Raw genomic sequence first — 24,376 nt, forward strand, 5'->3', positions numbered from 1 at the left:
GTGTTCAGGTATATTTCCTTGAAAAGTCAATACTTAAAATCAAAAGTTGATTTGATCTCATTTTCATTTTTGGCTCTTTGTAATGTTTGGTATTATTTTCAAGTTTTTAATTCAATTTTAAATAAGATGATGTGGACAGTCTGTCTTTGCTTCACCCAAAGGGAACACATTCCAGTGCCACTGGATAGAAAGTGGAACGTCCACCTAAGGTGACCTCTGCTTCCCAGTGTCCCTCTTGATGTTTAATTTTGGGATATAAATATCTATACATGATGATCTGCTTTGATTGCTGAAATAGTTTTGTTTTTTTTTAAGCTCTACTGAGATATACTTGACAAATAAAACTCTAGGACTAAGTTTTATCAAACTTTTTACCCCTGTTGACTGATGCTAGTCCATAGACCAGTGTTTAAAAGTCATCAGTCTAAGACAGTCAAATCCAAACACAGGGCCAGAGAGGTAGTGTGTGGGCACAGTGAGTCTGACCTGGGTTCAGTCCCCAGCAACCCACAATGTCCCGCAAGCACTGCCAGAAGTGATCCCTGAACGCAGAGCCAGGAGTAAGCCCTGAACACCACTGGGTGTTGTCCCAAACCCCAAAATAAATAGACAAAATACAAACACAAGGATTAGGCATCTACTCACATTGCAAAAGAATGTCCCTGTCAAATTACATATTAGTCACCTCTCACTGCTACCTTGTTGTGTTGAGAATGTTCGTAAACAAATTTCGACTATGAAATAGAGTGTAACCCACTCTAGTAGAGACCTCTCCCTTTTTCAGTGGGACAGGCTCCCAAAGGTGCTGAGGAGATACTGGGTCCCCCTGCAGTAATTCTTGTCTACAGTGGAAGGGCCTGAGAATGCAATGCTACTCAGCCTACAGTGCCGGTGAGACCCAGGCCACTCTACAGTGCTGGGGGGTCTTCAGGGATGCACCTGGAAGAGGGGATGCGATACCGTGCAATATGTCTGTTTCTCTGTCTGGCTTATTACACTAAAAATAATGACCTCCAGGCTTGTGCTTGTTGCGAGTGGCAGGATTTCAGTCTTCTTCGAGTCTGGGTAGTATTGCATCATGTACAGTAACATGTTGTTTAGCAATGTTCGTGACTGTGTATACAACACTGGTTTCAATTGGCTACGCCATATAATCTAGTTGTGAGGTCAGTCATACCATCTAGGTTTGTGTAGTTAAGCCTTATGATGTTCACGCAGATTAAAATCACTTAATGTTGCATTTCTCGTAACACATTCCATTGTTAGGTGACACCTATAAAATATCCTACTTTAAAAAAAAAACCCTTAATCTATTGATGGACCCAGATTGCTTTTATTTTTTTTTTAATTTTTTTTTTTTGCTTTTTGGGTCACACCCGGCGATGCTCAGGGGTTACTCCTGGCTCATGCACTCAGGAATTGGTCCTGGCGGTGCTCGGGGGACCATATGGGATGCTGGGAATCGAACCCGTGTTGGGCATGTTGGCTGCGTGCAAAGCAAACGCCCTACCCGCTGTGCTATTGCTCCAGCCCCCCAGATTGCTTTTAAACCTTGGTTGTTTTGTGTAGTGCTGCAGTAGACAAGAGGGCATAGGCGTCTCTTCAAGATAACGACTTGAGTTTCCTCTAGGAACATTCCCCAAAATGAAATTTCTGGATCTATTGTAATTTTTTAATTTAAATTTTTTTGTTTGTTTTGGGCCACACCTATTGGTGCTCAGGGCTTACACTCAGGGGTCACTCCTGTTGGGGCCAGGGGACCATATGAGGTGCTAGAGATAAAACCCAGATTGGCTGAGTGCAAGGCAAGTGCCCTATCTAATGTCTTATCTCTCCAACTCCCTGTATCTATGGCAATTCTGTTTTAAGTCTTTGGAGGAAACTTCATACTGTGTTCCTTAATGACTTTACCAGATTATAGTACCAAAAGGAACACAGGCTCGTTTTACTCTAGTTCTCTAGGACTTTTATGTTTATGTTTTCAGGTTTATGTTTAAGATTTATCTCACTTTATATCTCACTGTGATTGTTATTTATATGTCTTTTTATATATCTCTGCTATTCATGATACTGAGCCCTTTTCTCTCCCAATAGCTATTGGCCTCTCCCACATTTTCTTTGGTCTTTGGTCTGTTGTTGTTTTTTAATTGGGATATTTATTATTTTTTGTTATTGATTTGTTTGAGATTTTTGTATGATTTGGATACTAGTGCTTTATTGAATTTATGTGCTGAACCCATTGATCTGTCTCCAGTCCTCTGCAAATATTTTGTGAGACTGGGTGTGAGCCCAAGTTCGCTGGTCTCACAGGCATGCTCTGGCTTTGGTTTCCCACTGTTGATCAATGTGTCTTTGTCTCTTGTATCTTCAAAGCTATTGAGTTGAGCAATGACTTTTTTTGACTTTTTGGGTCACACCTGGTGATGCTCAGGAGTTACTCCTGGCTCCGCACTCAGGAATTACAACTGGTGATACTCAGGGAACCATAGAAGCTGCCAGGGATCAAACTCTGGTCAGTCACATGCAAGGCAAAAGCCCTACCCACTGTACCATCACTCCAACCCGGAGCAATGACTCAATCACCTGCAATAAAGCACATTGTCTGCATGGCCCACAAATGGGTAACACAGGCCACTTGTTCATGGGTTTCCTTGACTTACCAGGTGTCTAGAAGCTCAAATAAACCTCCCCCACCTGTGGGGTCTGACTCCTAGACTTTATGATTAGATTGTAGCACTGTAGCACTGTCGTCCTGTTGTTCATTGATTTTGCTCAAGCAGGCACCAGTAATGTCTCCATTGGTACTGTTTTTGGCATATTGAATACGCCATGGGTAGCTTGTCAGGCTTTGATGATGGTTGGACCGTCAGGGATATTTGGGCAGCCAGTACGTTTTCATTACCTTCATTTTCTAGTTTGGATCCAAATAAGCTGATAATACTGGGCTAATTTTAATGTACTTAGCCTGTAGTTTTGTAGATCCTGTTTCTGACACATCTCTGCAAACAGATCTCTGTTTAAAAACCTGTGGCGACATCCATAGTCTAAAATGCTATAAAGCAATCTCTAGGAAATGGATCATCTACATCATTTATCCATGCCTTCCAAGCACTGTGTGCTCAGGCTTGTCAGTGAAAAGATTTAAATAGAGTGACTTCCATGTACAGGCTCTGAATCTGACATGGTCCTGTCAACATTCACTCAACTGCCATTTACCCCCAGGGAATCTTTTAAGGTGCGAGTGAAAATGCATGGGAGTTGATGGATGTGGGGTGTGTGGGTAATGCCCAGAGTTTCCTAAAATTGGAAAAAGAGAAGAAAAGAGTTTGTGACCTTCCTTGCATAGCTGACAGGAAATCAGAAGCAATTAAAACATCAAGGACTCTCTGTTAATAATTTTGGGAAAGTCGGCAATGCACAACTTTAGATAAAATCTAACTAGTATTGGAAACCAGTCAAATGCCACCCGCAAATACTTGAACTTTTTTGCTTTGGGCCACTTTGAGATTCTGGATATTGGCATGGTGTCTCGTACAAGGCAGAAGAATGCATCTACTTCATACAAATGGTGAACTGCAGCAGAAAGTGGCTAATTAAGCAGTTGTTCCTGAGGGCTATCACCCAGTTTATGTTCAAAGTTTTAGTAGCCTTTTTCTAAGTTATGAGATATATCAGCCATTTACAAATAATTTCGTATTTCACATTTTCCTCCAAAAGACAAATTCCTTACTGCTTTGGATTTATTTGGGGGAATCTCAGATGTCTCCCCTTGCTGAGGATACAGACAACCGTTTGGTTGGCCAGGGTCACCCACCTATCAAGCAGCACATCCTGGCAGGAAAGAGTCCCTTTCTCCTAGATAAGCACTGGAACCAAAAACACACTCCACCTGTCCCCTGAGTCCCGGGAGTCTTGGGGCGTGGCCCGTTTGATTTGTGCTTCAGATTGAACCTTCACAGTCTGGCTGTACCTGCACTATCCCCACCCTATCACCTATCCATTCAGGTGTGAAAAGGTGATGAGTGTTTTAGGCACATATTTGGTACCTGAATGCCAAAAGAACTGTGATTGGGGAGATATCCATGGCCCACAGTTTATAAAGCAGCATCTTTAGTCACATCCTTAACCATTTTATGCCTCTTCTCCTCTCCCCCACCAACAAGATTGAGGTTGTTTATCCCGTAATAAGCCTCACCTGTGGGATCTAGACGCCTTTGGCATCCATGGACAAAGCTATTTCTTTCAGGGCCACTGGTAGCACAGGGATCAAGGTGCTTACCTTGTATGCAGATAGCCCCAGTTCAATCCCTGTCACCACATCTGGTTCCCGGAGCACTGCTGGGTGTGGTCAAAACACCAAAACTAAACAAAACTATTCCTTGCAGACAGGAACAAGAATAGATCAGTTTGCCTCATTGCTCCTCCCCTGCTCACCTTACCTGCAGCAAGATGAGCCAGAAGACCCCCAACCCAAACCTGAAATAAAGGATGGGGTAAAGCCTTATGTTATAATATTATGATTTTTTGTGTACACACATACCCATGACAACGTTTAATTTATGAAATAGGCACATTAAGAGATTAACAGCTACAAATAATAATAAAATGGAATGATTAAACAATATACTATGATAAAACTTATGTAAAAATGCCTGCTGTGTCAAAAAAATAATTTCGGACAGAGTATTTGAAGACCATGGTTGTCTCAGGTAACTGAAAAGTCAGAAACTGCAGGAGAAGGAAACATACCATGGGCAGAGCAGACCAGCATGCTGAAGAAATCAGGAGAAGGGAGACAGGTGTGCTGGGGGCCGGTCCCGGTGAATGGGTTTGAATCAGGGGCGCCATGAGGATTAAGAAAATAAGACAGACTTAACAGGCTCTTAAATATAATGATCACTTAACCTTTGATCAAGGAGCAAGAAATGTGAAGTGGAGCAAGGAAAGCCTCTTCAACAAGTGGTTCTGGAAAAAGTGGACAGCTACCTGCAAAAAAATGAACTCTGACCTCCGTCTAATGCCAGTCACTAAAGTCAAATCAAAGTGGATTAAAGACCTCGATATCAGATCTGAATCCATAAGATAGCACTGTAGCACTCTCCTCCCATTGTTCATGGATTTGCTCGAGCGGGCACCAGTAACATTTCCATTGTGAGACTTGTTAGCATATCAAATATGCCACAGGGAGCTTGCCAGGCTCTGCCGTATGGGCAGGATACTCTCAATAGCTTGCTGGGCTCTCCAGGAGGGATGGAAGAATCAAACCCGGGTCGGCCACATGCAAGGCAGACGCCCTACCCTCTGTGCTATCGTTCCAGCCATAAGGTACATGGAGGAAAATGTAGGCAGAACCCTCCATGACATTGAAGCTAAAAGCATCTTTAAAGATGAAACACCACTGACCATGCAAGTGGAAGCAAACATAAACAAATGGGACTACAATCAAACTAAGAATCTTCTGCACTTCAAAAGAAACAGTGACCAAAATACAGAGAGAGCCACAGAATAGGAAAGAATATTTACCCAAGACCCATCGGATAAGGGATTAATATCCAGGATGTACAAGACACTAGTAGAATTGTGCAAGAAAAAACCTCCAACCCCATCGAAAGAAGGGGAGAAGAAACAAACAGAAACTTCCTCAAAAAATAAATACAAATGGCCAAAAGGCACATGAGAAATGCTGTACATTGCTTATTATCAGGGAGATACAAATCAAGACAACAATGAGATATCATCTCGTACCACAGAGCCTGGCCCACATAAAAAAGAATAAGAACAGCCAGTGCTGGTGCGGATGTGGGGAGAAAGGGACTCTCTTTCATTGTTAGTGAGAATGCCAACTGGTTCAGCCTTTTGAAAAATTATATGGGCATTCCTTAAAAACTTAAAATTGAGCTTCCTTATGACCCAGCAATACCACTTCTGAGAATACATCCCAAGGTTCAAAAAAAAAAAAAACCCACGGTGAAAATGACATCTGCACCTGTATGTTCATTGCAGCACGGTTCACAATAGCCAGAATCTGGAAACAACCTCAGTGTCCAAGAACAGACACTGGTTAAGGAAACTTTGGTACATCTTAGGAAAGATGAAGTCATGAAATTTACTTATAAGTGGATGGTCATAGAGAGTATCATGCTGAGTGAAATGAGTGAGAAAGACAAGGACAGACACAGAGTGACTGCACTTGTTTGTGGAATATAAACTATCATAATATGAAACTGATACCCAAGGACAATAGACACAAGGGCCAGAAAGATTGCTCCATAATTGGAATCCTGCTTTATGAGCTGGGGAGAAGGCAGATGAAATAGAAAAGGGATCACTAAGTCAATGATGGCTGGAGGAATGGTTCAGAATGGAAGATACGTACTGAAAGTAGATAAAGGACCAAACGTGATAGCCCCTCAGTACCCATATTGCAGACCATAATGCCCCAAATTAGAGAGAGAGTGTGGGAGAAACTGTCTGTGATAGAGGGAGGGTAAGGGTTGGGATGGAGGGTGGGGGATACTGGGGACATTAGTGGTGGAAAATTGCACTGCTGGAGAGATGGATGTTCGATCTTTGTATGACTGAAACTCAAACATGAAAGTTTTTTAACTGTATCTCATGGTGATTCAATAAAATATAAAAGAAAAGAAGAGAAAAGAAAAGAACAGAAAAGAAAAAAGAAAGAAAATAAGAGAGAAAAACATGGGGTGAGGGGCTCACAGGCTCATCTACTGAAAACCCCAGTTCTCCAACACTTTATTTAATGCCTCCAACCAATAGTTGTAGGAAGAGCAAGGGTAATCATTTACAAACATCCGCTTATCTGTGCTAACCTAACCAGGCTAAGATAATACAAATCAACAGAAATTATGTGACTCACTGGGCAGAAGGGCTACATAACTGAGGGGGGGATCTCTAAAGTGAGTTTATCACAAAAAAATCTTCTCTGGGAGAGGTAGCAGATAAGAGCCATTACAGGACCCCCACCAAAGGGGCTTTTCCCCATTGTGCTGGCTTTACAGGAGATAAGTTCCCATAAACCACTGATCTAACCCCTTTTATTTTTTTTTAATTTTAACTTTTTAAAAATTTTTAATCTTTTGTTTTTTAATTTCTATAACAAATTTTATTTATTTATTTGTTTATTTTGCTCTTTGGGTCACACCTGGTGTTGCTTAGGGGTTACTCCTGGCTCTGCACTCAGGAATTACTCCTGCTAGTGCTCAGGGGACCATATGGAATGCTGGGAATGGAACTTGGTTAGGCTGCATGCAAGGCAAACGCCCTACCCGCTGTGCTATTGCTACAGCCCCCCTAATGACAACTTTATTTCATAATTAAATCACTGTGAGATACACAGTTACAAAGTTGTTCATGAAAGTGTTTCAGTCCCACAATGTTCCAACACCCATCCCTTCACCAGTGCACATTTCCCATCACCAATGTCCCCAGTTTCCCTCCCACCTCCCCCATCCCAAAACCCACCCTCACCCCCATCCACCCCCTGCCTGCCTCTATGGCAGGCATTTTCCCTCTTTCTCTCTACTTTGGGGCACTATGGTTTGCAATACAGATACTGAGAGGCCATCGTGTTTGGTCCTTTATCCACTTTCAGCACACATCTCCCCTCCAGAGTAATCCGTCCCACTGTCATTGTCATAGTGGTCCCTTCTCCAACCCAACTACCCTCCCCCACCCAGCACTTGAGGCAGCTTCCAACTGGACCAACTCTCCTGGTCCTTATTTCTACTGTTTTGGAGTGTTATTTTATATTCTGCAAATAAGTGTAGTCATTCTACGTCTGTCACTCTCCTTCTGACGACTGATTAAAGAAACGATGGTACTTCTACACAGCAGGTTGTATTTTAAATCAGACCTTTCTAAGCCAGCAGTTAGAATCAACTTCAGTGCCCCCGACCACCAAAAGCATTAAGGTATGGTGGTGTGTCCTATGGCATACTGCTCAGCTATAAAAATAAAAGATGAATCCTGTCATTCATCCTTGAAATTGTTTCCAATGTTACGTTCTCTTATTGATACTCATTTTTGGATCAGGGGAGGACTGGTTTGGGTGTTTTTTTCCTTTAGTTTATTTTTAAGTTTAATTCTCTCTCTGCTTCACCACCTTCCCTCACTGCGATTTTTAACACTACCCTAAGTTTTAAGATCATGATCTAAAGTTGGCCCCAGATGAAGTAGAACTGAAGTCATATCACAAACTTATGATTTTTTTAATGAAGTAGGAATTTGAATGGTACCCTGCTTGCTTTTTAAAACATTATATGTATTCTCCTTCCTTCTACCATCAGTTTCGGCCAAGCAGTAGGCTGTGAGTGCTCAGCACACCTTTTATAGCTGTTAACATTTACAATCAGCCTCCATCAAGTTCTGTGTGCAAGCTGTGTTAACTGGTATCCCTGTTAATGGAAAAAGCAGTGCACTTGGTTGCCTTGGCTACACTTCCAGTGTGTTTTATTTATTAGGTCTGGACTAGGCACACTTAAAATAAATCATCCAGGTCAAGGCAAACATTAATCCTTGCTCCAGAACTTGTTCTGATTATTTTAAGTTAATGAGCTGAAACAAAAGCAATTGAATATTCTTAGTCTAAAGCCCCCTCAATGAACGGCAGGTCAAACAGGTCTATTTTTTTTTGCCAAGTGGGTGGTCAAGGTATTCAGCTCCAGCACATCACAAAGTTCCTATTCCATTGGCGTTCAGTTGATGGAAATAGAACTGAGCCCTCCTGCTAACTTACTCTTCTCTGTTCTAAGATCACTTAGTGGATCTCAGGAAATGGACAAAAGCTTGTTTCTGAAGCACTATGTTATGATGATAAAAGAGCTTTGAGGCTTAGCATCTTCCATCATGACTAGTTGGGAGACTTAGAAACTTGGAATGGAGCAATTCGGATAGTCCCTGAGTGTGAAGGGCTGACAGCAGTTTAGGAGGGTGAAGGAGTAGATGAGTATTTTATGTGTCTTGGAGGTTGATGGAGGCTTTGAAGTCTGTGTTCATTCACTTGTTCAGCCTATCTTTATTGAGCTGGGAACACACTAGTGACCAGGCCCCTGCTTTTATTAAGCTTAATTGGGATATATGGATAAAAACCTAGGATTACCCTTTAAGGAACTAGAACAAGAAGAAATTACAAAGCCAAAAGTCAGTAGATGGAAGGAAATTATAAAGGAAAGCAGAAATTAATCAGACAAATACAAAATGCTGTTGTCAAATAGACAATCAAAAAGATCAATGAAATCGAGTACAGATTCTTTGAAAAGAGGGGGAGAAAGAAAATACATAAAGTCGAAATGAGAGAGAAGACAGAGAATACCACAGAAATGTAGCCACAAATCAGACAATCTAGAAAAAGGGGACAAATTCATAGAAATATGCAAAATTACAAAACTTAATCAAGGAAAAAGAAGAACAATGAAAGAGACCCATAGAGGTAATGAAATTGGAATCCATAAGGTACATTGAAGACAAAGTTGGCAAAACCCTCCATGACATTGAAGCTAATGGTGTCTTCAAAGATGTCACACCACTGGCCAAGCAAGTGAAAACGGAGATAGACAAATGGGACTATCTTAAACTAAGAAGCTTCTGCACCTCAAAAGAAACAGTGACCAAAATAAAAAGACAGTCTCCAGATTGGGAAAGGATATTCGCCCAATACCCTTCCGACAAGGGGTTGATATCGAGGATATACAAAGTATTGGTTGAACTCCACAAGTAGAAAACATTCAACCCCATAAAAAATGGGGCGATGAAATTAACAGAAAACTTTCTCAAAGAAGAAATCCTAATGGCTCAAAGGCACATGAGAAAATGCTCCACATCATTAATCATCAGGGAGATGCAGATGAAAACCACGATGAGATATCATTTCACACCACAGAGACTGGCCCACATCCACAAGAACTAAAGCAACCGGTGCTGGTGCGGATGTGGTGAGAAAGGGACCCTCCTTCACTGCTGGTGGGAATGCCGACTGGTTCAGCCCTTTTGGAAAACAGTATGGATGATTCTTAAAAAATTAGAAATTGAGCTCCCATTTGACGCAGCAGTACCACTCCTGGGAATATATCCCGGAGAGGCAAAAAAGTATAGTCGAAGTGACATCTGCACTTGTTTGTTCATTGCAGCACTCTTTACAATAGCCAGAATCTGGAAAAAACCTGAGTGCCTGAGAACATATGACTGGTTAAAGAAACTTTGGTACATTTACACAATGGAGTACTATGTAGCTGTTAGAATAGATGAAGTCATGAAATTTACATACAAGTGGTACTACATGGAAAGTATCATGTTAAGAGAAATGAGTTAGAAAGAGAAGGATAGACATAGAAAGATTGCATTCATCTGGGGAACATAAAGTAACAAAATAGGAGACTAACACCCAAGAATGGCCGAGATTAGTACCAGGAATTTTGCTCCATGGCTTGGAGGCCAGCCACACATGCTAGGGGAAAAGGCAGCTCAGATAGAGAGGGGAGCACCAAATAAATGGTGTTGGGAGGATCCTCCCAGGATGGGAGAAGTATGCTGAAAGTAGACTATAGACCAGAATGATTGTCACCCATTGCCTCTTTTGCAAGCCACAACACCCAAAAGGAGAGAGAGAACAAAGGGGAAAGCCCTGCCACAGAGACAGGGTGGAATGGGGGGGGTGGGGGGTGGGAGGGATACTGGGATCCGTGGTGGTGGGAAACGGGCACTAGTGGAGTGATGGGTATTTGATCATATTATAATTGAAACCCAAGCACAAAATTTGTAAGTCTACAACTGTACCTCATGGTGTCTCCATGAAATCGAGTACAGTACAGTAAAAAATTTTTTTAAAAAAGTCTTTAAATAAAAAAAAAAACTCCAAAAACAAAGCCTAGGCCAGGTGGCTTCTATAGTAAAGTTTAAAAAGAAAAAAAAAAGGAATACTTATTCTTTTCAAACTCTTCAATAAAATACAATTTTTCCAAACAAATTTTATTAAGTCACCATTACCTTGATTGTAAAACTACGCAAGGACATCGCACACACAAGAATGAGTCCAGTATCCTAATGACCGTTGTTAAAACCCCTGTCGATAGCATTCTTAAAGAAATAAAACAAAAATACTAGTGAAATTTATTTGGTACTGCCCCAAAAGTCCTCAAAAATTAAACACACCTGTTAAAATTAGAAGACACTAAACTTTGTTTCTTTGTTTTTAACCACACCCATTGGTGCTTAGGGGTTACTCTGTGCTCTGAACTCAGGCATCATTCCTGGAAGGCTGGAGGGATGATACGATTGCTGGGAATCGAACCTGATTGGCAACATGCAAGGCAAGCATCCCGCCCACTTTATCTCAGGCCCAGACCTAGAACTTTTGACACCTGAAAGATACCACAATTCTTTAGTGTTTTAACTCCATTGGCAAAGAGTGCAAGCAAAAATAAATGACACTACAAATTTAAAAAATGTATGCACCACTAAATAAGTGCTCAGTAAATACTTGGAAGGCTAAGTCACAGTCCATGGGCTTGAGTGCAGAGAACAAGGCAAGTAGCCCTTGATTCAAAAGAGGGTATAGATGCTAGGTTAAGTCTTGACAAGGGTACAAACAGGCTTTTGCGAGGCCAGTGGCCAGGCTAGAGGCACAGGGATGGGAAGAATCCTCTAGATAGCAAATCCAAGGTCTCTCAATGGAAATGAGAGAGAGAGAGAGACAGAGAGACAGAGAAATGAGAACTAGTTCTCCTATCTGGTACATTGATCCTCTCTCCCTCTCAATGTAAGAGACAGATTACCAAGAGAACAATAGTCTGTCCTAAAGATTTGCAAGGAGAAAGCCAAATTGTACCAAAAAAAATAGTGAACTATATTATTTTGATAATTTTCATTTTTTTTTCATTTCATCACCCTGTTAATCGTCGATTGCCTCGAGCAGGCCCCAGTAACGTCTCTTTCATCCTAGCCCTGAGATTATATTCAGGGCTCTTTAGGAGAATGAGACCCATCATTGTTACTGGTATTTGGCATATTTGGTAGGCCACGGGGAGTTTGCCAGACTCTGCCCTGTGGGCAGGCTACATTCGACAGCCTGCAAGTTTGTCCAAAGTAGGAATGAGATAATAAGATGTCGCGCGGCCGCACTTGCGGCCGCGCGGTTCCGGGATCTGGATTTTATAGTCTCTGAGTCTTGGCCGCTGATGGGATTACACGGCGCCAGGGGGCCAGGTGGTGGGTGTGACCCCCGCCTACTGGAATTTGGAGGATCTGGGTGGAAGATGCTCGACTCCAATTCGAGTAGGCGTGGAGGTCTCGGCCCCGGAACCCGCGTGGCTGTGTCCCTCTGCCAGTACCTTCATGGGTGCGGAGAGTGGTCTCAGCATGGTGGTGGCTGGTCCTGGAGGTCTCCGGCTGCCGTAGCCCTGGCCGGGGCGGGGAGGAAAGCTCAACCCGCTCCCCTCCAAGGGACTCCGGGAAGGAACACCGAGGCGCGGGGGCAGAGACTGCACTGCTCTCATCCGGGATCTGGATTTTATAGTCTCTGAGTCTTGGCCGCTGATGGGATTACACGGCGCCAGGGGGCCAGGTGGTGGGTGTGACCCCCGCCTACTGGAATTTGGAGGATCTGGGTGGAAGATGCTCGACTCCAATTCGAGTAGGCGTGGAGGTCTCGGCCCCGGAACCCGCGTGGCTGCGTCCCTCTGCCAGTACCTTCATGGGTGCGGAGAGTGGTCTCAGCATGGTGGTGGCTGGTTCTGGAGGTCTCCGGCTGCCGTAGCCCTGGCCGGGGCGGGGAGGAAAGCTCAACCCGCTCCCCTCCAAGGGACTCCGGGAAGGAACACCGAGGCGCGGGGGCAGAGACTGCACTGCTCTCATCCGGGATCTGGATTTTATAGTCTCTGAGTCTTGGCCGCTGATGGGATTACACGGCGCCAGGGGGCCAGGTGGTGGGTGTGACCCCCGCCTACTGGAATTTGGAGGATCTGGGTGGAAGATAATAATACAGCCAAAAAATTTTTGGATGATGCAAATTTTTAAATTTCCTTTTTAGCTTTCGGGTCACATCTGGCAGTGCTCAAATCTTACCCCTGGCTCTGCACTGAGGGATTGCTCCTGGTGAGCTTGGTGGGACTGTATGGAGCGTCGCAGATTGAACTCATGTTGGCCACGTGCAAGGCCTCACTCACTTTATTGTCTCTCCAGCTCTTGGATGCAAACTTTTATCTGTATTCCTAGCATTTCTTACCTGCTTAGAACATTAATATTGACATCTGGAAATCAACTTAAAGTTTACAGTTCTGGGAATCCATCTCTGATTCACTAATGCTTACTGATATGTGTATACTTGCCTAACTGACACAATCAAATAATTATTATAAAGCATTAATGTAGTGACGGTAACTAAGATTCTTGTAAAAACTCAGAAACGGCTTCATATGTATTTAGTGAAAAGACTATAAAGATAATAAAAATACTGTGTTATTATAGAAAGAATGTATTGTAGCATGTGAATGTGCATGCATGCACGTGTGTGTGTGTGTGTGTGTGTGAGAGAGAGAGAGAGAGAGAGAGAGAGAGAGAGAGAGAGTGCACACGTGTGCTTGTGCTCGGGAGTGAGTACATGTCTTTGATGGGATTAGCAAGAAGTGAAAGTGTTGTGTCTTCTCATTTCTTCCTTCTCAGGAATCATTCCAGCTAACGGGAAGATCAAGGTGACTGTTACATTTAAACCCTTTCAGTACGGAACGGCACAGATGAAAATGCAGCTCTGGATTTCGCAGTTCAACTCTCAACCATACGAATGTGTCTTCACTGGAACCTGCTATCCCAACATGGCGCTACCGTATGACTGCTTTGGAATGGGTTTTTTTTTTTTTTTATTATTTTCTGTTCTTAAAACCTTCCCAAACGCCAGGGTCTATCTTTCTTCCAGTCTGCTTTTCTTTCTTGTCATAAATAGAATGCCATAAAAAGTGAAATTGTAAGCCTCATAAAATGCACTCTAAAATAGAACAGTAGTGCACAGAATGCCTCCATGTCGTAGCAATAGATGCTTCTGCCAACATGGGAGATGACTGAAAGAAGTTTGTGAGGGATAGATTTTTTCCACCGGTCTTTATGAATTTACATAGACGTATAAAACTCTATTAAAATGTTTAAGTTTTTCTCTAGGTTTCAATAGTCCTGGATGCAGTGACTATTGCAGAGTCCCATGGGGAAATGGCCCAAACCCTGGGGAGACAACAAAGGGGCAGAAATGTCACGGTCAGTAAGTCACTTTGACATAAGGCAGAAATGGAAAAATGCCACATGGGAGTTGTTCTTAGTTATTTTCCTCTGTGAGAATGTGTGTGCTTGTGTGCATGCGTGCACCACTAGGATGGGTAGATCTCACAATTAGACTATTACTTCTTCCTTCCTTCCTTCCTTCCTTCCTTCCTTCCTTCCTTCCTTCCTTCCTTCCTTCCTTCCTGCCAGCCTCCCTGCCTGCCTGCCTGCCTGCCCACCTTCCTCTCTCCCTCCCTCCCTTCCTCCTTCCCACTCACCCTCCTTTCTCTTTCTTGCTCTCTCTCTCTTTCTCTCTTTCTTTTTTGTTTTTGTTTTATGGACACATATAGCAGTTTTAGGGTTTACTCCTGGCCTTTGTGCTCAGGAATCACTCCTGGAAAGGCTCCAGGCACCATATGTGGTGAGGAGAAAAACCCTGGCTGGCCCAGTGCAACAGAAATACCCTACCCTCTACTATCTCTCCAGCCCTAGCCTGAGTTACTTTTTTTTTTAAATACATTTCTACTCTGTGTGAGATATGATGGGTACTAGCATTTCATAGATTAATAAAATACTGTTGTTGTTGTTTTTTTTAATTGAATCACCGTGAGAGCCAAAGTTACCATCACAAAGCTATTCATGATTGGGCTTCAGTCATACAATGTTCCAATACCCATCCCTCCACCAGTATACATTTCCCACCACCAATGTCCCTAGTTTCCCTCCCACCGCCCAACCGCCCACCTCACCCTCCACTTCCACCTCCACCTCCATCTGCGTCTGTGGCCGGCACCTTTCTTCTTGCAGTCTCTCTCTCTCTCTCTCTGTCTCTCTCTCTCTCTCTCTCTCTGTCTCTCTCCTTTTGTACATTATGGGTGGCAACTTGGGCTGGAGCGATAGCACAGCTGGTAGAGTGTTTGCCTTGCACGTGGCCAACACGGCCAACCGAGTTCGATTCCTTCGCCCCTCTCGGAGAGCCCAGCAAGCTACCGAGAGTATTTTGCCCGCACGGCAAAGCCTGGCAAGCTACCCGTGACGAATTTGATATGTCAAACACAGTAACAAGTTTCACAATGTTACTGGGCCCGCTCGACCAAATCTATGAACAACAGGAGGATAGTGATAGTGATAGTGGGTGGCAACTTTGGGTTGTGTACGTGACTGCTGCTTCCAGGGGTACAAAGAGGTGAGAGGAAGTAGCCCATCCTGACCCTGAGAGAGCCTGGAGATGTCAGTCACAAAAACTACATATACAAATTTACAGCAGATCTCTATCTTGGTGAGGTTCATCTGGAGACAGTGGAGTTCAGTCAGGGGCAAGGCGGTGATTTTGGATTGTGGAAGCAATGAGTTACTTTTTAAAAGATCTTTCTCTAAATAGTGGGTACAATCATTCAGTTTCTAGGAAAATAAGTCAGTGAAAGTATTTTTATTTTATTTTATGTAGAAAATTGGGCTATTGAAAATCAATAACCTAGCAGCGCATGTGACCAGACCCTGAGAGTTTTCCCTAGCATGCCAAGTTTTACCACTTGGTATGTCTTTTGAGACTGTAAGAAGAAACGGCCCTCAGTAATATACTGACTAAATATATTTATATGTGTACATATAATGTGTATATGTGTGTGTGTGTGTGTGTGTGTACTTCAGCTTGCTGATATAACAGTATGCTGACATTGTACTATTTTAGTAGGTCAAAGTTTTAGCACACAGACTGATTGTTAGTTTAGATTTAAAAGTTTAATCATGGAATATTATCATGGAACCTAAAAAATTGAAACCTTGACTTGCCCAATAACAGACTAATTTCGTATCTCTTTTACATAGCAGGCCAGAAGAATTTGAAAGATTAAATGCTCTTTCTAGGAAAATTGATATTCCTCCAGAAAAGACAATGCCACGTGTACATTTTCCCCAACCTCTACCTGCAATAAAGCCTGCCAAGCTTAAGGTAAAGTGGCATTATGGTAAACACATTGTAAGTAACAGCAAGAAAGCAAAATAATTCTCTCTCCTTGTTTGGTCTCAGGAAATTGAGTATAAGGACTTGAGATTTCCTGTAGATTTATCAAATCCATTTGCTGTGGCAACCGTTTTGAACCAAGAGCCAGGAAAACTGAAGGTTAAAGTCTTAAGAGAAGGTAAGCAACTCGATTCATCATAAATCAGACCCTGGGAGAATAGGATAAAAAGTTATGATTACATTTGCTATTTATGAACCACGACAAAGCCCAGGTCGATGACTGTACTTTGCTATTTGAAATGGTGTGTTTTGACGTGATTTCCCAGACAATCTTTGTTTGTGCTTGCCCTCAGTGATGGACCTAGGTGATGATATTTCAAAGACAAGACAGATGAAGGAAGCACTCTTTGAGCAGAAGGTCAGACAGTACATTAAAGAGCAGCAGGAAAATCAAGTCAAGTGGTAAGTGTTGGGCAGTGACACCTAGTGACAGCCCCGTGTTTTTAGCTCAGGGTTGGTTGTGCTGGAGACAGAATTAAAGATACAGGTAGGAAAAAGAAAGAAAGAAAGAAAGAAAGAAAGAAAGAAAGAAAGAAAGAAAGAAAGAAAGAAAGAATTAACTGTGTGCTCTCTTTGGAAAATTTGGTCGATTCCCTTCCACTGGACCTTCTGGTTTTTTTTCCCCCCCGGTGGTGTTTCTGATAGGAACACAACCATGTGGCCAAGCTACACCCTCTTTTCTAAACGTGACCAGCAAGATCTGTGCACAAACACGGTTCCCTGCTGGCTACCATCACCTACCTTGTCCCAGGTGCCTCAAATCTCGGCCCTCCACGAGTCCCCTGTGCCTTCTGGAGAGCTCAGGAGCAGGCCAGAGAGGGGTGTCTCCTGATGAAGACTATAAAAGCTCAGGTGTAAGACTTCTGACTTGTGCTCCTTCAATTAACTCTTTTTTAAAAGATTTATTCTGGGACTGGAGAGATAGCACAGTGGGTAGGGCGTTTGCCTTGCACACGGCCGACCCGGGTTCGATTCCCAGCATCCCATATGGTCCCCTGAGCACCGCCGCCAGGGGTGACTCCTGAGTGCAGAGCCAGGAGTAATCCCTGTGCATCGCCAGGTGTGACCCAAAAAGCAAAAAAAAAAAAAGTTATTTTATTTAATGTTTTAAAATTTTTTATTTTATAAGGGGTTCACAATATTTGATTCCAGTTAATATTCAAACACCAATCCCACCACCATTACACCTTCCCACCACCCAATTTGGGATGTTTCCATCCCAAGACCCAATCCCTGCCCCAAAGCACTGTCACTGTCACTGTCCTCTGGTTGTTCATTGGTTTGCTCGAGCGGGCACCAATAATGTCTCCATTGTGAGACTTGTTATTACTGTTTTTGGCATATCGAATACGCCAGGGGTAGCTTGCTTGCTAGCCTTGGGGCGGGGAGGGCTCTCACCTGTCCCCCTCTGGGGCACCTCGAGTGAAACAGCCTGGCACGGAATCTGGTGACATGGCTATGGCAGGCATCTTGTTGCTCCCTTCGGGCAGAAAAAGCCGTGTGATCTGGGCGGTGGCCGATGAGGAGATTATCTGGCGCTGGCATGGCGCTGGCAGGAGGTGGCTTATGGGCGTGACCCCTGGGTCACCAGAGACTGGGGGGAAATTGGCAGAAGATCTCCGCTCCTGGTCCTGTTGAGCCCAGAGTCCAGGGTCACAAAGTTCTGCATTTCCTGGGTTTTGTCAGACTTCACTCCTTCAGTTAACTCTTGAGTGGACTAACAGAGGAACTTCTGGGAAGGTGGGGGAGAAGTTGCCTTGTCCAAATGGGGACAGGAGAGGTTCCAGTTCCAGGGATTTCCCAGGTGGCCTCAACCCTTTGCACTGCCGACATGGGAAGTAATGTCGTCTGCGTCTTGCAGATATCATTTTGGCTTTCTTTGGGGTCTCTCCAGGCACTCTGGCCTCAGTTGAACAAGGAAGTTGTGCCAAGTAACTGAATTGTGGTGGAAGGGTGTTGGGCATCTCCTAAGCAGAACCCAGGGGCCCTCGCTCCTCTCCTCCCATGGGCATTAGTGGGAGGAGCGAAGGATACAGTGCTGACTCAACACTGCTCAGGGGCCAGCAGGGCTGCCCTGGTGGTGCTGGGATCAAACTTATGCCAAGTGAATGCCTTAGTCCCTCTATGATCTTCTCTTGTCCTGGTAAAGTCATTTTTGTGGGGTTTTTGTTTGCTTAGGCCACACTCAGCAGTATTCGGGGGTTACTCCTGACTCTGCTCTCAGGAATTACTCCTGGCATTGCTTGGGGGACTCTATGGAACCCAGGGATTGAACTCTGGGTTGGTTGCACTCAAGGCAAGCAAACGTCTTACCCACCATATTCTCTGGCCCCTGAGAGATCTTTTTTTTTTCTTTTTGGATCACACCCAGCAATGCTCAGGGGTTACTCCTGGCTTTGCACTCAGGAATTACTCCTGGCGGTTCCCCGGGAGACCATATGGGATGCCGGGGATTGAACCTGGGTCGGCCGCGTGCAAGGCAAACACCCCACCTGCTGTGCTATCGCTGTGGCTCCAGATCTTTTTTTTTTTACTCTTTCCTTGTTATATAAAATGGATTTATTGTCATTGTAGAAACCCTGAAGCATATTTTTTCCCCCAAGCGTAGAAAACGGTGGGAGGGAAATGGCTTTAAAGCAATCACCACCATTAAGGCAGGTGTAGTTCCTCCTTCTGTGCCTCCTTTAACATCATCAAAATCGTATCCTCAGTGTCATCTGGACCAGTGTATTTGTTCACTTAATATATTCTGCCCCTATTTTTCCCCGCTTTGGTTGAGAGTTCAAACCTACTGCTGAGGATCAGAGTCACAGAGGGCGGAGGCGACTTTCTCTCTAGCCAAGCAGTCACTCTCTCAGTAGCAACTTTGGGTCACTCCTGGCACTGCCTCATTTTTTTAAAGATAAATTGTTTAAACCTGTTCCTATCATCCACATCTACAGATATGGATGGAGTTGAGGAAGTCATCTTCCTGGCATAGTTTTAATCCTATTAAAAAGACTTTTTTAATAACCAATGCAGCCCATGCCAAAGAACTCAACTCCACCGTTTCACAAATGTTCTCTGCAGAGACACCAAATTACAAATAATTTCAGGGACCCAATGTCCAGGCTAAAATTCTGGGGTCTTCTCGGAGTTGGGGTGGGCAGCCTCCCTCCACCCCCGTACTTCTGGAAGCCCTGGCGGTCACTCTCACCTCCTGCAGCATTCATCATGTCCAAACCATAGATCCTGAAGTCTCTAAACCACATGGCTGTGTACTCGGCTGTGCAACACCTCCTAACTCATCAAGACTGAAAATCCAGAGGGAGCACACCAGATTAGAGGGGAAAGCAACATAGAAGCCAACTAAGTGAGCAAACAGAAACAATAACACAGAGGGTTCAGCTCACAAAAAACAGTTTGATAAATTCTTAGACAAGGACTTAACCTGGTGATCAGCTATAATAATTTTCACTTAAAAATTGATTTTTTATGTGGAATTCGTGCCCAATTCAATCAGCTTAATCAATGGTTGAATAAATAGCAGTGTTCCCACATCGTAAAAAATTGATTTTTTTATACTAGTGACTTTAATATTGGAGTTTTGTTATCTAATCAGTTTCAACTCTAGAATTGCATTTGTGGCTTTGGTCTACGTTAAATTTTTTTAAATTTAAGTTTTAAAAATAAAAGGGCTATTGTTGAACTGTTCAAATTGGCATGCCTAGGCTGCAAGCACATTCAGTGGACTGTGGTTGCAGTAATTACAAGCTTGTGAAAGTCAAATTGACAGAACTGAATATAAATAAACTGGAACTGTATATAAACTGGGACAACCTACTGAGCTTGTTCTTTATTCTTTGGGATTCTGCTGCTGCTGTGGTTGTTACAAGAGTTGCCAAGTGGTAAATCTGTAGTAAAAAAAAAAGGAAAAATAAAAGTCACTGTATTCACACACACATGGTTCAAACCTGCTAGTTTCATCCCTCTACACTTGCTATTAGCCTATTAGCCTGTTGTTGACATCATGCCACTTAGACCCGTTCTTCCTCCCTGCAAATACACACACACACACACACACACACACACACACACACACACACACACACGGGCACCTGTGCATACTGGAAACACACATGCTCCCATTGAAAGGAAGTTGCTGATGTCATGAAGCTTCACACCTAACGACTAGAGCATGTAATTCCAGAGAACAAGGACGTTCTTCAACAGCTCCGTAGGCCCCTCCAGGAGATCTAACACAGAAAATATTAAATCATCATCTTTCTATATGCAGATTTATTCAGTTTTCCCAATAGTATCTGATATCTGTGTTTGAAGAGGAGGAATCCGTGCTACCATATAAATCATATTTTTCTCTAGTTTTGGGTCTCTTTAGTCTCCTTTCATCTAAAGGCCTTCCCCAGAGGATCCTCCCCCTCGAAATCATAACTCATTTATTCTGAACAGGTGCCAGGCTCCGTGATAGGTAGGCACTTAAACTGCAAAAACATTCACATAATGAAAGTATCGTGTGAATTTAAACATATTACAACATACACCGCAGAGGTTTTATACTAGAATATTTACAATATTGTGCAGCCATCACCACTACTTAGCTCCAGAACTTTTGCCTCACTTCAAAAAGAAACCCCAGAGAGATAGTACAAAGTACTCTTGCGTTGTGTGTTGGCTTTAACACTGAGTATGGTCTCTCACATGCAGGGATCCTGGCCCTGCAAAGGAGACCCTAGTTGCAGGTGTGACACCCAAGCATCACCAGCTGTGGCCCCTGACCATAGCGCCAGGAGTGGCCCAAAGTAAGAAAATTCAAAGAATCCCCATGTTCACTATGCAGTCTCCTTTTCCCTCCCTCCAGCCTGCCAAGGTACTTTGTAACTCCAGGGTTGCATATTATATACTCTTGAATATAAATAGAGGCATACATTATAAGACTTTTGGAAGCTGCTTTCATTTAATATGCTTTACATTTTTAATTCACTTTTTAGCATCACTTAGTCCCTCACTCCTTTTCATTTTGTTTTTGTTTGGTTTTGGGGTGACCACAACCAGTGGTGCTCAAGGATCACTCCTGCCAGTCTCAGGAGACCTTTTAGGAGTGCTGACGATCAAACCTGGGTTGGCTGTATGCAAGGCAAGTGCTCTACCTAGTGCACTATCTCTCTTGGTTCCCTTCACTCCTCTTTAGGGCCAAGTAATAGTCCACTGTATATTTTATTTTGTTTATTCATGAATCAGTTAGTAGACATTTTGGGTAGTTTCTACTTTTACATTGTAAATAATGCTACTACGAATGTTTTCTGTGCGAACATTATATTTTTGTAATATAATTTTATATCTTTTGTAAATATTTTGTATATTTTTCTACATTTTCGGGCTGGAGTGATAGCACAGTGGGTAGGGCATTTGCCTTGCATGCGGCCGACCCGGTTTGATTCCTCTGCCCCTCTTGGAGAGCCCGGCAAGCTACTAAGAGTATCTCACCCATACAGCAAAGCCTGGCAAGCTACCCATTGACGTATTTGATATGCCAAACACAGTAACAACAAGTCTCACTGGGCCTGCTCAAGCAAATCGATGAACAACGAGAGAACAGTGCTACAGTGCTACATAAAAGTGGAATTTGTTGGTTCTGTGATCATTCTGTTGACCTGCTTGAAGAGCTACCAAACTGTTTTTTATTATGGCTATACCATTTCATGGTCCCATCAACAATGTGTGAGTGTCCCAGTCTCACCAAATCCATCACAGTAGCTGTCCCTCTCCTCTGTAGTTGTAGTTGCCATTGTCCTCATCATGACCATCATGGTGTAATATGAAGTGGTATCACATGATGCTGTCGAACCCAGTTTCTCTAATAATGTTAAACATCCATACACACACATACACACATACACACACATACACTCACACGTCAACACACCAACTCCCTGATGCAATGACGCTTGGGTGGCCCTCGGCCTCCAACGTACAGAGCACATACTCAGTCCACTGAGCTCTCTTTGTCTCCAATATATATTTTTTAACTCACAAATGCTTTCACATGTATCACTAAAAGACGTACTGTATCTTATAGAACTCATTAATCATCCACAACTCTCTATAAATTCTCTCTCTTATCACATCTTCTCCAATAGCAGGTTGTCTTATTTTTCAGTTGTGAAGACATTCTATCTTAAAATTACTATGATATTCCTATTCTACAAGTTGTATTTTTTGTTTCCTTGTGTTCTGTTTTTTCCTTCTTAGGCAAGTGCACATTGGTAGAGACTTTATGTCTCTGAAATCACGTAAGGAACTTACTGATGAATGGCAGAAAGCAAGCCACAAATACAAGGTCAGAATTACCTAATCTCAGATCATTTGTTTCACTGAATATTTTCAGATCCATGTCATGTGCAAGATGCTCTGGGAGAAGAGAGAACACTTGTAAAATGTTGGAAGGACAAGAGGCTGAAGACCCTAAGTCAAGTCTGGCTGGTCCTAAGCGACCCGTACTGGGTGTCCTGGGGACTGAGAAGCCAGAGAGAAAGTTAGAGACCCTGGCAACGAAGAGGTCAAAGGGAAGGAAGGAATGACTCAAATTGGGGCTGGAATTCTGGGCATAAGGTGTCCTGGTCCCGTGATCTGCAGAGCATGAGGGGAATCAAAATTTAAGACAGTAACGAGGAGCCACGCCAGAGATGGATCTGGATGAAAGCTCCATGTCAGAGGCTCACACGAGCAGTGCAGAACGTGGGGAGTGGCGGGGCAGAGGGGCTACAGGGAGGTCTCTGCCTGCAGCACCTTCGGTTCTAGGAGGGGAGAGTCAGACTAGGGGCTGTGAGACTGTAGAGACCACCCCCCCCCCCCAGGCTCTGCTGTGGTGCGAGAGACCATGTGACATGCTGGCAGGGGCTCTGTGCCGAGGGAACTGGGCATCAGCAGCAGAGTTTCCAGAACTATCATAGCAGTTTGTTAGGGTTGTCAAAGCAATCACCACAGAGGAGCAGGCGTCCACAGGAGACCTGTTTTCTAGAGGCCGTGGCAATCACTTTCTGAGACACGGGGGATAAAGTTTGGAGGGACTCAGCTCGGACAGGGATTGCTTCAGCCTTGGGACTATGTCACCCTGGAGAGAGAGAGCATCACTATGGTCAGACTTCGTATGCAGGAGGCTGGGTCCCATCCTGGCACCACCTGGTCTCCTGAACACCACTAGGAGTGACCTTTACAGCACAAGCCAGGAGCAGCCCCAGGGCACCTCTGGGTGTGGCCCCCAGACAGAAAAAAAAATAACAAAACAAAGCAAGCAAGCAAGCAAGAAAAAAAGAATCAACTTGGGATGTGAGATGAGCCAGAGGCATAGTACAGAGGCTATTTAAGGTGCTTGCCTTGCATGTGGTTCACCCTGTTTGATCCCTTCTGGCTCCCTGAAACCTGCCAGGAGTGATCCCTTAACACAGAACCAGGAGTAACCTGAGCACCCTGGTTGTTTGTATGGTCCAAACACCAAAAGAGAAAAAAACAAAAATCAACCCTGGACTGTGAGCTGTTTCCTACACTTGTTGCTACTGGCAACAGCTTCTGGAAGGGAATGGAGGGGTCAGGGCAGGGTTGGGGAGAGAGATTGTGTCAGATAGGAATAGACTTCTCATATGGAATATTTTTTTTCTTTTTATTATTGTTTTTACTTTCACCACACCTGGCTGTGCTCAGAACTTATTCCTAGCTCTGCACTCAGGGATCACTCCTGGTGGGCTCAGGGGACCGCATGGAGTACTAGGGATCTAGCCCAGGTCATCCACGTGTCTTACTCACTGTACAAGCTCTCTGGCCCAGGAATACATTTTTCTTCCTCACTTTGAAGTTTATATCAGGTAATTGAATGAACTTATCTGTCTCTGTCTCTGTCTCTCTGTCTCTTTCTGTCTCTCTCTGTCTCTCTGTCTCTGTCTCTATCTCTGTCTCTCTCTGTCCCTCTCTCTCTAAATGAGACAAACAAAAGAATGTAAAGCCATCATATTGCCCAATATTAGCATTTAGAAAAGGTAACTTTTATGTCAGATTTGGTTTCATTGTTCTCCTTCCTTTCCCTTTGTCATGTTTGCTGCA

General features: G+C 43.6%; 1 protein-coding gene across 1 annotated transcript in view; it reads left to right on the top strand.

Moving 5' to 3' along the window:
- The window catches only part of CFAP221 (cilia and flagella associated protein 221), a 95,273-nt gene that overhangs the window by 25,310 nt on the left and 45,587 nt on the right, over positions 1–24,376 (top strand). Inside the window, exons 8-12 of the mRNA XM_056117687.1 lie at positions 13,675–13,834; positions 16,090–16,210; positions 16,289–16,400; positions 16,576–16,684; positions 22,532–22,619. Of these exons, the coding sequence (XP_055973662.1) occupies positions 13,675–13,834; positions 16,090–16,210; positions 16,289–16,400; positions 16,576–16,684; positions 22,532–22,619 (590 nt within the window). The remainder of the gene's footprint in view (positions 1–13,674; positions 13,835–16,089; positions 16,211–16,288; positions 16,401–16,575; positions 16,685–22,531; positions 22,620–24,376) is intronic.

This window comes from Sorex fumeus, unplaced genomic scaffold (assembly GCF_029834395.1).
Source record: "Sorex fumeus unplaced genomic scaffold, SorFum_2.1 ptg000035l, whole genome shotgun sequence".
Taxonomy (NCBI): Eukaryota; Metazoa; Chordata; class Mammalia; order Eulipotyphla; family Soricidae; genus Sorex; species Sorex fumeus.